General features: G+C 35.2%; 1 protein-coding gene across 1 annotated transcript in view; it reads right to left on the bottom strand.

Annotated features, from left to right (window-relative positions):
* The window catches only part of PPFIA2 (PTPRF interacting protein alpha 2), a 608,808-nt gene extending 597,392 nt beyond the window's left edge, over positions 1 to 11,416 (bottom strand). Inside the window, exon 1 of the mRNA XM_044679176.1 lies at positions 11,168 to 11,416. Within this exon, the coding sequence (XP_044535111.1) occupies positions 11,168 to 11,416 (249 nt within the window). The remainder of the gene's footprint in view (positions 1 to 11,167) is intronic.
* Between the last annotated feature and the right edge of the window lie 1,163 nt (positions 11,417 to 12,579).

The following is a 12,579-nucleotide window of genomic DNA, read 5'->3' as shown; positions in this document are numbered from 1 at the left end:
GAATTAGGAAGACTGGAGTTCAGATCTAACCTTAGACATTCACTACTTTTTTTGTATCCCTTGGAAAGTCACTTAATTCTGTTGGCCTCAGTTTCCTCATCTATAAAATGAGGTGAAGAAGGAAATGGCAAACCACTCCATTATATTTGCCAAGAAAACCCCAAAAGGAGTCACAAAGATTTGAAGACAACAGAAAAATGACTGAACAATATATTTTATGTATGTATGTGTACATAGACACATATATATCATGTATGTGTATGTGGAAAGAGAGTAGGAGAAGAGTAGGGGGAAAGTGAAGAGGAGAAACAGGAAAAGAGACATAAATTTGGAAATATATTCTCACACTCTAAGCTAATTGAGGGAAAATTAAGTCTTCTATTCCTTTCTGTCTTCCTTGGTGCTCAGTGAATATTTGAATGTGTTAATGGAAAAGTCAAAATTTTCACACAACCTTTCTTAGCTACTTTGATGGATCTGTGATTTCACCAGTCTGGGTATTTCCTCTAGAAATGAAGAACACAACTCCTTCAAGTCATACCGTCCTGTGTGATTCTAGTGTCTGTCTTTCCATGAATACTTCAGAGATGATCAACACAGAGGATCCTATAAAGATTTGAACATTCATGGCCGTTAGTGCCATAATCAATTTGTCCCCTCATTGTCTCTCACTCTTGAATGTGTAAGAGAACCATTCACATTCCCAAGCTTCTATATTCTTGATGTCTTTAGGTCACTTTCTTGAATATGCCATCGATGGTAATACTTCACTCCTCTTCCTACTCTGTGGTCCTTCCATTGCCCTTTGGCTCATGACCATTTTTTATTCTTCTAAGATTTTGGTATCCCTTGGGCAAGTCACTTAACCCCAATTGCCTAGCTTTTACCATTCTTCTGCCTTGGAACCAATAATTAGTATTGATTCCAAGACAGAAGGTAAGGATTTTTTAAATAATAATATCATCAGGTTGCTGAGAATGCCCTGGCATTGAATACACGGGCTTTTCCCATAGCAAGAAGCTTTAGCTCACTGAAAGCTATGCACAATTCCCCAGATGCACACAGCTCAACAAATGACAACACACTTAAGTGACTACTACATTCTAGGCAACATCCTAAATAAACCCTTTGGTCAAAGAAAAAAAATAACACTCTGGTGGGGAGAAAAGAATTTCATTATCCAAATGATTCTCAGTTTTTATTCAAACAATTCAACAAAAATGCATTTGTGCGGGGGGAGGGAAGGATATCCACTACCATAGAAAAACAGACGGAGTCCAAATGTAAATTGAAACATACTATTCTTTATTTTCTCCATGCATTTGTCTCTAGTTTAAGCAATATGTGTGTTCCTTTACAAAATGATGAACATGGGGACAATTAGATGGCTCAGTGGATTGAGAACCAGACTCAAGAGACCGGAGGTTCTGGTTTCAGATCTGACTTCAGATACTTCCTAGTTGTATGACCCTGGGCAAGTCACTTAACCTCTCCATTGCCTAGTCCTTACCACTCTTCTGCCATGAATCAATACCCAGTATTGAGTTTAAGTTGGAAGGTAAGAGTTTAAAAAAAACATGATAAACATGGAAATATATATTATATAAATACAATCTATATTAGATTGTGTGCCTTCTAAGGGAGGGTGGAAGGTAGAAAAACATGAATTGAAAATTTTCAGAAAATGAATATTAAAAATTATATTGACATGTAATTTGGAAAAAATAAATCTAATAAAAAACATACTTAGAAACCAGAATATATAAAGCATTGTCCAAAATGCCAAGGAAACGAATACAAATATTTAATAGTGTCATCTCTCAAAGACAAATGGATATTTTTATTAAAATATATTCAATGGGCACATAAGACTTATTCTCTTTTTAGACATATCCTCCACAAATATTCTCAGTAAGTACACCAGGATTGGGTAGTACTTTTCTAGCAGTTTACTTCATTATTTCGAAGGTATTTCTTTGATACAAAGAAATTACCTAGTCTTTCAATATCTGGAGTGAGGCAGATGCATAAAGGGAAAAAAAAAAAGACTACAACCATATGCACTGTTCATTAAATCTGAATATATGTAATGTGAACAGCCCAACAACATTTATTATATTGTTAACATTTGGCAGCCTTGTAAAAATCCTCACAGGCATTAGAATTTTAAATGTTTTTATTAATTGTTTTTACATTACCATAATTTCCTAAGTATTCTTCTTCCTCCCCCTTTTCCTAGTGAGCTGCCCAGTATAACAAATAACATTTTTGAAGACAAAAAAATAGAAGAGGAAAAAAATCAGTATAACTGATAAGTACACTGAAAAAGTCTGGAAATTTTTTTTATTTATGAATTAATAACAAATTAGTTCTTGGTTCCTACTTTCCAGAATAAGAGTTCTTTAAAAGAAGGGACTGTTTTTGCCTTTCTTTCTATCCCCAATATTTGCCACACTTCTTGACCTACATTCAGTAATTAATAAAACTTGCAGACTTAATTTGTTACTTTTTTGTTATAATAATTTTTTAATTTTTTTCCAGATTGCATGTCAATTCAAAAATAATCAAATATTCATTTTCTGATATTTTTTCAATCTATATTCTCTCCCTCCCATCCTTCCCATCTCCCCAAGAAAGCAGGGAATATATGTATTGTATCTATTATCACATAATATATATTCCAATGTTCATCATTTTGTGAAATAAGACACAGATTGCTTACACTAGAATTGGAAGAAACAAAGTAAAGAATGGTATGCTTCCATTTGCGTTTGAAGCCTTTCTATTCCTTCTATGGCAACAGATATCTTTTTTTTTGTCATAAGTCTCTTGGAGTTGTCTGGGATCCTTGCCTTACTGTTAATACTTTAAAGTCATTCACAGTAGATCATCATACATTACTGTTGTCACTGTGTGACTTGTTACTTTTTAAAGTAGTAGAAAGAAAAATATTTATATAAAATAAACAACTTTAGGCTTTCTCCAAGTTAAAGCACCGTAAGTTACTAGATTTATACCTTCTTTCCTTCCTATTTAGTATTTCCTAGAATTGTTACCATTTGACTTCAATGTGAAAAAATTTTTAATAGTAGGTCCTTTAACTTTTTTGTCCCTAAACTTTACTGTATGACAGTCATCTTCTCTTCCAGCTGAATACCAGATGAGTTTCTACCCTATATTCTATAAATGCTGCTCCTGAATCATTCCAAGATTTCTTTGTACCATTTCTGGAAGTTGCTGCAGTTTGCAAAATGCTTTCTGATTCTTTAAGATAAGAAGCAAATAAATAAGTCTAACTGACCAGAAAAATTTATTCTATCAACACTATGTTCTATATCACTAGTCTCAGTCTTTATTCCTATCTCTGGTTACACCAAACCACCATGCTTGTGGGACATCTTGAATTTGATGTGATATACACATCTCAAACTCAGTAGGTCTAAAAAAAGAACTCATTAAATTTATCCCAACTCTCCAGTCTTCCTAATTTCCCTATTTCTGTTTAAGCACTACCATCCTTCTAGATACAACATAATTTACAATGTCAGAAACATCCTTGACTGTGTATTCTCCTTTGCCCTTCTTATCCAAACAGCTGCCAAGTCTTGTCAATTCTACATTTCTAACACACCTCTCTCTTCCTTCCTCTCGTTCTGTCCCTCAAGAGGATAAAGCCTTCTAAATACTAGGTTACATTACCTCTTCTAATTTCTAAGTACATTAGTAAATCTTACCCATTTCGCCTTTTTTTTTTCTGTTGTACTTGGTTTTTAGAAATGTCCACTCATAAGGAGATCAATATCTTGTGTGGCAGCAGTCACTATATGTCCCGAATTGTGAGGGGTTTTCGAGTGGTCTAACCTTCTGTTCTTTCCATGATCATTCCCTGTTTCTATGCCTTTTTCATTCTGTTTCTCATTTTATGTTCTCTTATAGCTCTAAACACTGGCTGCCATTGGTATCTCATAAATCCTACCTCTTGAGGAAAGATGCTGTAGAGAAAGGTACACCCCATTCTCAAAAAAAATAGGGTACAAATTCACCTGAAAGGAAATTCATTACAAGGTACCTGTTTCTTTCTTTAAAAAATACCTCCTCTCTAAAGGGAATTTTTTTTTATTGGAAACCTTTTCCCTGTTATGAAGCAAGATTCCTTTTTCACCTTCCTCCACCCCAAACCGAGTCCTTCTCACCATTTCAGAATTTCCAGTCTTGAGAGGTCATTAACTGTTCATTGTACACATTTAGTAACGATATATCACCTACTTCTCACTTATCTCTTCTCTCTCTCCACTCACACAATTTTCCACTTAATTATTTCTTTTTACAAAAAAATATTGATTCACTTATAGGTGGACAGGATATTTAGATTATTATAATAATAACCCTTACCTTCTGTCATAGAATTGATACTGGGTATCAGTTCCAAGGCAAAAGAGCAGTAAGGCCTAGGCAATTGGGGATGATAGAACTAGAAGAATATAAGGCTAAATTTGAATCCAGGACCTTTTGTTTCCAAGTCTGGCTCTCTATCTACTGAACTATGTAGCTGTCCTTCTTAGGCCATTATTATTAATAGCTAACATTTAGAAAGCACTTAGTATGTACCAGGTACTGTGCTAAACACTTTTCAATAATTCTCTGATTTAATCCTTATAACATTTTTGGAGTGTTATTAATATCTCCATAATACTGATGAGGACACTGAGGCAAACAAAGTAACTTGTCTAGGGTCACATAGCTAATAAGCCTCTAAGACTGGTTTTTAATACAGGTCTTCTCAGCTCCAAGAATGTTGTTTGGATATTTATAAGTCAAATATCTTACTCTTTTTTTATTATTAGGTTTTTTCCAAGATTACCTCAAATATATCTTTTGTTGAATAAGGAAACTGACGTTTCCTTATTTATATTATTTTCGTGATAAGTTTTTCAGGAAGTTACTTCAGATTATAGTTTGGGCTACTTGGCTTTTATATTATACTGCACACAATTCCAATCTCTCCTAAAATTCTTCATGAATATGGAATTATCCTATTTAAATTATCCTTCCTTCACAATTAAAGGTTTTTCACATGGCTTGAAAAAATGTTTAATTTTATCGCTACATACCTTGGAATTTGAAACTTTTTAAATTTAATTTTTGGTGCTTATCTGTATACTCTCTCAAACAATGTTCTGTATTTAGAAATCCTAGAGAATATATTAGGGTGTTCAGAATTTTTTAAAATTATCATTTTGTTTTGGGGGACATATTATCTTCATGGGTTCTCTATATATCCTGTATTCAGTTATTTTGACTTGGAATTCATGTCATATTCGAATATTGCCAGCTCTCCTTTATTTCTACTTTTGTATTTCTGCATTGTAAAAATGGGCTCTCCAAGAGTTTCTATTTGGAAAGAGAAATTCTTCATCATATATGCAGTTTTTCCTACTCTGCTATTTCTATTTTAATTCTGCACTGAGAATTCTGATATTTGACCTACATTCATTCCTAATTTCTTCTTTTGAGAGTTTTATTTCTCTTCTGAAATATCAGGATGATTCTTGCAGTCCCAGAAATACACAGCCTTTTTCTTAGGGCAATATTGGTTCATTTCTCTTCACATCATTGTAAATATTCATTTTGGTTTTATGTTTAAGATTTTACCCATTTTCTTTCCATTTATTATCTTTTCTTTTGGATTATATGCTTACACATTTGGCTTTTATTCAGATTTTTTAATTTTGTTATTGCTTTTTTCTTTTCATTTTTATATTTCTTATTTTTAATTAAATTTTAGGAATCCACCTTACTGTTTGGTCCCTCAGCAATGCACTGATGCCTATAAACCTCTCAAGCTAATCTACTAGGTGGCCTTGCTTTCCTTGAGTTGGAAGATATATGGGCCATGGGAAAAGGCCAAGGTTAGATGGGCATCTCAGTAGTGATTTGGGGCATGTGTCATTAACTAAAATTTCTCTCTATAGTGTTTGGAATGGAGCAGTCACTGCTTTCTGATCAACTGGACAACATGCATGCATACTCTTTTTTTTTCCTTCTGTGGAAAGTTAGTGTGTGTGTGTGTGTGTGTGTGTGTATATACATAAACACACATATACGTATGGAAACATATGTGTGTATATATGTATATCATTTTAATGTGCTTTTCTCCCCTCTTACAAAGGGTCATCTAATTTCAAGGGAGGAGATTTGCTATTGTAATCCCCTCAGAATTAGTTAGACATCTATAAAATGGATCAAATTATTTTGAAAATGACACCCCATTATAAAAAAATGTTATTCCTGTAAATTTTAAACAGGTAGGCTGAAACTAAAAGTAAATACTGAAAAAATTCAATGCTTTATAATACATATGTATCCCAGCTTGGACAATAGAAAAGAAAATTCAAGAGTCTCAGAATAACTAAGATATAAGGAAAAATAAAGTTTGGATAAATGAAAATTTTTATCCTACAACACCTGAATTTTAAACAAATAGCTTGATAACTATATTTTGATATAATGCAGTGATTCCCAAAGTGGGCTCTGCCACCCTCTGGTGGGTGCTGCAGTGATCCAGGAAGGCGGTGATGGCCACAGGTGCATTTATCTTTCCTATTAATTGCTATTAAAATGTTTAAAAATTAATTTCCAGGGGGCTGAGTAATATTTTTTCTTGAAAGGGGGCGGTAGGCCAAAAAAGTTTGGGAACCACTACTATAATGGATATCCCTTGTAATCCTAAGTTGTTTCAGTGTTTTTTGGTGTTTTTTTCTCCCTAAATCTCCTTAAATGATTCCTAAATTAGTGTTTCCTTTGGTGTTTTATAATTTCTCATTGGGACTAACTGATTAGTTCATTAGTTGCCATTCTATTAGTTATTTTCACCTAATCAAGTTGTAAGGATGGTCAAAATATTTGAGAACTCCATGCTGCCATGAGAATTCGACAAACAGAAAGCAAATAGAGTACTCCTTAAAGGCATCAGCAAACACAATGCTAAATTCACTTTCTAGGAAGAAAATAACCAACCTCTCTGGACAATATCTATATTTTGTGTTGTACCAGAACTGTCCCCTCACAAAGGCTTCCTCTCAAAGGCATATGAATCAAATGCCATCCAGAAGGCTTTCATTTGACAGCTTCTGAAAGAAAGATGCTATCTATCAGGCTTCTGCTTTGCCTTATCTTCAGCTGAGAGGAAGGGATAAAAAAAAATTAGACCAAGAGAAGTTAAACAGTGCCCTGTTATGTATGGACTGTTGGAACTCAGCAAAACCAGCAGAGAAAAGGCAGGCCTTCAAGATGACAGCCTTTTATCACCTCAAAACTGTTCTGGATATGTCTTACCCTCCCAAATCACTACAGCATTCAGCTCCTGGAACTCCAAAAGGAACACCACATGAAAAGGAACTCAAAAGGAATAAAAATACTAATGCTGCACTACAGGTTCTATCCCCAAACGTACATGAAATAAAGGAAGAAGATTTTCTTTAAACTGAGGATCCTAGTGTTCACATTTACTCGTTCCAATTGCTATTTCATGAACAAACATCTTCAATAAAACAGTACATGTATGAGTACAGTTCAATCATTGCTTTGCTTTCTGTCTACTGAATTTGCATTTAAGTTAAAATCCTCCTGCTCCTCTTCTGAGAAATATAAGGAGTTGCTATCAAACCATTTTCCTCAAATCTTCTACAATAACAGTGATCAAAAGAACTTCTTGGGGGCAGCTGGGTAGCTCAGTGGATTGAGAGTCAGGCATAGAGACGGGAGGTCCTAGGTTCAAATCCGGCCTCAGACACTTCCCAGCTGTGTGACCCTGGGCAGGTCACTTGACCCCCATTGCTTACCCTCACCATTCTTCCGCCTTGGAGCCAATACATAGAAGTTAAGGGTTTAAAAAAATTTTTTTAATAAAATAAATTTAAAAAATTTAAAATTAAAAGGAGAACTTCTTCCTGGATGTTATGCCTCATATACTTAATAGCTCTGTGAACCTAGGCAAGTCACTTAGCTGCCACATGCCTCACTTTCCTTATCTGTAAAATGAATATAATAGCATCTACTATATTGTAGGTGCTCTGCAGGTATTGGGGGATACAAAGACAAAATTGAGAAAATGATTGTCTTTAAGGAAGTTACGTTCTACTGGAGGGCGAAATACATCTTGGTATCCTGTCAATTTCTTATTTCATAAACTAAAAATAGGCAAGGCTATGGATGAATATTCCATGGACCTATATTTCAATTAGCCCAAATCAATAAAAGTTCTCCTTTTCCCCCCAGTTATCACTTAAATAGTGCTATAGTTGAATAGTTCACCTCTAAAACGATTACATTCAAATGTTACAATTTTACTATAAAGGAATAATTACAGGAAGATCTCAAATCAAAGAAACAAAAGACATCTAATATAAACCATACATCAACAGGAATCCCTTTACAAGATTCCTTCTCACCAGACCACACATCCTGCTTCACAGCTCATGCAGTCATCCTCAGCCATCTCTTGCCAGATGCTCTGCAAATGTCACACTTTTTCTCCCCACCTGGAACAACACTTCTAAACTGAACTACAAGAAAAAATTCCTCCAGTTCTTGAGAGAGACTGAACTCCTGCCCTGAGACAAGCTGTCATGATTAGTGAATGAATGAAAACAAACTCAACTCATTCACTAGATTTAGCCAACACCAGTTGATCAGACTAGATCCTGAATTCCAGAGAATATGGTGGAACAGGTGACAGATTTAGACAGAACTGGGATGCTAGAGTTTCAGGGTTGAGGTAGATGAGAATGAAAGAATGGGAAGTCGGAGTTAGGAATTAGTTTACTCTTGGACAGTTAGGGATTCAGTTTCATTGTGATTGGATAAAAGCCAACCCCCTCTACCTCTGACCTTAAACTCAATCCCTCCTCCATTTTTACAGCAGATAACGTTCTCTACCATCAATCTTGGCAGGGGGTGGGGGTGGGGGGCAAACTCATTAGAATGTACCCTTCTATCTTATATCTCTCTCTACTTTCACAGATAAATGCTTGGGGGAAAAGCTCTTTCCTTGTTGCCTCTATTTCCCTTCCTCTCTCTTTTCAACTTTTTGCATTCAAATTTGTAGTTTATAGTCTCAACTGAAATTTTCCTCTACAAAGTTATCAGTGTACATTTAATTGCCAAACTGAAGGTCTTTTCTCAGTTTTCAACCCTCTTAACTTATCTATACCATTTAGGACTATTCACCATCTTCTCCCAATTACTCTCTTCTCTCAGGGTTTTCATAACACTATTCTCATCTCTCTCCCTGCCTTTCTCTCTCATTATTCAAGTCATGGCTACTCACTGAGCATTACTGAAGGCTCTATCATAGATCTCCATTTTCTCTACATATTCCATCTCAAAGAGCTTATCAAAGCCTGCGGGTTTACCTTTCTCTATGCTAATGATTTCAAATCTATATATCCAGCCATAATATCACCCTTGATTTTCAGTTCCATATTATTAAGTCTAGAAGAGCACTGACCTTTTCCTACTATATAACCCCCTTCTTGTTCTCAATAATATCGCAAAAATTACTGAAAGTGGCTCAGAAATTACATTCTCCATTTCTATCAGTAGCCAGGGATGTGGGTTTGTCTGGCACTACTGACAAATTTATTGAAGGCAGCTCGATGTTCCTTTGTTTAACATTTTCCAAGATAAATTTTCAGTAGTATAAGAATAACTAAAGGTTTCTAATGAAAATATTTGTGAACTTTAGAGATAAAAATAGATAAAATGTATTCACACTATCTGGCAAGAGTATAATTAGGGGTATTCGTAAATAGCTACAGTATCATTAACTATTTGCTTTTTATCCACATGAAGGGATAGTAACCTTAAAATGAGTCTAATCATTTTTTTACAAAAATAGTAGTTACAAGTCATTATCTGCTTCTCTACCAAAAAAATCTTCATTTAAGCAGGTAGTTGGTGGCAAGCATTGCCTCATTTTGAGTGAAGATCAAGAAATTTAACCATCACATAAGTGTATATATTTATATGTATGTGACTATACATATACACTCACTCTTTACTCATTTAGTTATGACTGTTTTCTCCTATCTCACCCAGATTGAAAGTGCAGAGCCCTCTCATGGCCCTAATTCCACTACTGAGAAGTCAAAGATTGGGTCAGTTAACATTTCCTTAGGCAAATGTTTGCCTTTCTTCCTAGTTGCTCATTATATTGGTCCTAATGAAGACACCCAATCTTTTTAGCTCGCTAAACAGCAAAACACCAGACTTCCAAAGATCTGCCCAGACTCCAGCTTTGGATTATGGACCTGTGCCATAAAATCCAGCTTCCCTGTTTACTTCTGAATGATATCATACAATCATTGCAAGAGTTGCAAGGGATGCCAAATAATCCTTCGGTCCAATCATTATCTCATCATAAATGATTTCTATAGCATCGGCATCAAGTCTCTACTTGAAAACATTTTGGGAGAATAAATCTACTATTTCCCAAGACAGTGCATTCCACTTTGGGCCAGCTTTAATTGTCAGGAAAAAATTTTCCCTTTATATGAAGCCAAAATTGCCTTTCCAGATATTGCTATTAGATCTGACACTTAGGACCAACTCTGTCCCCACTTTTACATGAAATCTTTTTAGACACTTGAAGACTGCTATTACATGACATGCACCACCATGACCCTTTTTCTCATTCCTATAGATGTTCTTCAGACTATCGATGGCCTTCCAAAAATGTAGTGCACAGAAATGACCACAATTCCCAGATGTGGTATGATAACAACAGAATACAGTAGGACCATCACCTCCATAGTTCTGGGGGGGTTGCATTTCTCTTAATGCAATCTAAAATGGCATTACCCTTGATTAGTAAAGATACTGTACTACCAAAGTCTTTTTCAAATCACTTTTATGACATGAATGTTTTCTTATACTCATAAAGTTGATTTTTATACACTGTGTAAGGGACTTTACATTTTTTCCTATTTATCTTAATAAATTGTGTAGGCAATTTCCCCCTTGGTGCTTCTTTCCCATTCAATATTTCTCCCCCATATCACAAAGGTTAAAATGAATCAAAGAAATAGAGAGTTCATGAAAATGGATCAAATATAAATCTTATTTCATTTTCTAGTGGAATTTGATATGAGCATATGCCTGAGCTTACCTGTGGAAGGGCTGAATTAAGCTGTCGTTGGAGTGAGTCTCTATCATAGATGACATCCTGAAGTCTTTGTTGTGCAAGTGACAAGCTTTCCTGTGTCTCTCGAAGTGTTTCTAGAAGCCGATCCCTTTCATCAAGCATATTCACCATCAGCTGCTCAAAATGGGAATCCGAGTCCGAACCACTACTTTGGGACCCCCTTTGACTCATTGGGGTGTCCTCGTTTATCGTGGGCATCACCTCACACATCATTGCTTAAAGAAAGGAGAGAAGAAGAAAGGTTAGTAAGGAGAGCATCACCATGACATAGAAGCCCCTCAACATGTGGAATTCTTACCTGTTGTAGATTGGTCCTTATTATTTTTAAAGTTTTAAGTTCTCACTGTTGCTCTATTGAGATTCTCATTTCCTTAGGTAAACTTTCAGTATTTTTACTTCTGAGTCCTGGTGTACACCATTCCCTCCAATTCTGTCTCTATACTAAACATGTATACTAACTACAAGAGAATTTCAAATTTCACAACTCCCCCTGCAGAAAAATAAATTAAATACATTTTCAAAAGGAATCCCTACCACTTTGCACATTGTATGAGGTCATAGGCATGTAAGATTGGAGGCTAGAAGGGACATTCAGATCCATCTGATCTAACTTCTTCTCTTTATGTGTGAAGTAACTGAAGTCTAAAGAGTAGACTAAGACTTGATCAAGACCACACAGGTTTATTGAGGAAGTTTTCAGAAGAAATCAATGCTATCAATAACTAGATGAAAAGATTCTCTATCTATCAATTAAAAATCAAAATTAAAACAACTTTGAGATAAGCACATCACACCTATCAGAATGGCTGACAGAAAAAGGAAATGATTAATGTTGGAGGGGATGTGGGAAATATTGGATTATGTGCATTGTTGATGGAATTGTGAATTGCTTCAGCCTATCTGGAGAGCAATTTGGCACTATGCCCAAAGGCACTGCTAGGTCTACATCACGAAAGGATCAAGGAAAAAGGGAAAGGACATACATGTACAGAAATATTTTCAGCAGCTCTTTGTGTGGTGGCCAAGAAGTGGAAATTGAAGAGATTTTCATCAATAGGGGCATGCCATGAAAAATGATGAACAGGATGATTTCAGAAAATCCTCAGAAGATGAATATGAACAGATGCAAAGTAAAGTGAGCAGAGCCAGGAGATCATTGTACATCTGTACAAATGTACAACATTGTACATTGTACATCACTGTACATATATAATAACAGCAATAATGTATGATGTAAGAAATGATGGACTGAATTACTTAGCTATTTTTCAGTAAGAGAATGATACAAGAAAATTCCAAATGACTTAGATAGAAAAAGTCATTCATCTCCAAAAAAGATCTAATAGAGTTTGAATACAGAATGAAGCATAATTTTC

Source organism: Gracilinanus agilis, chromosome 5 (assembly GCF_016433145.1).
Source record: "Gracilinanus agilis isolate LMUSP501 chromosome 5, AgileGrace, whole genome shotgun sequence".
NCBI classification, from domain to species: Eukaryota; Metazoa; Chordata; class Mammalia; order Didelphimorphia; family Didelphidae; genus Gracilinanus; species Gracilinanus agilis.
This window is presented reverse-complemented; position numbering and strand designations above follow the sequence as displayed.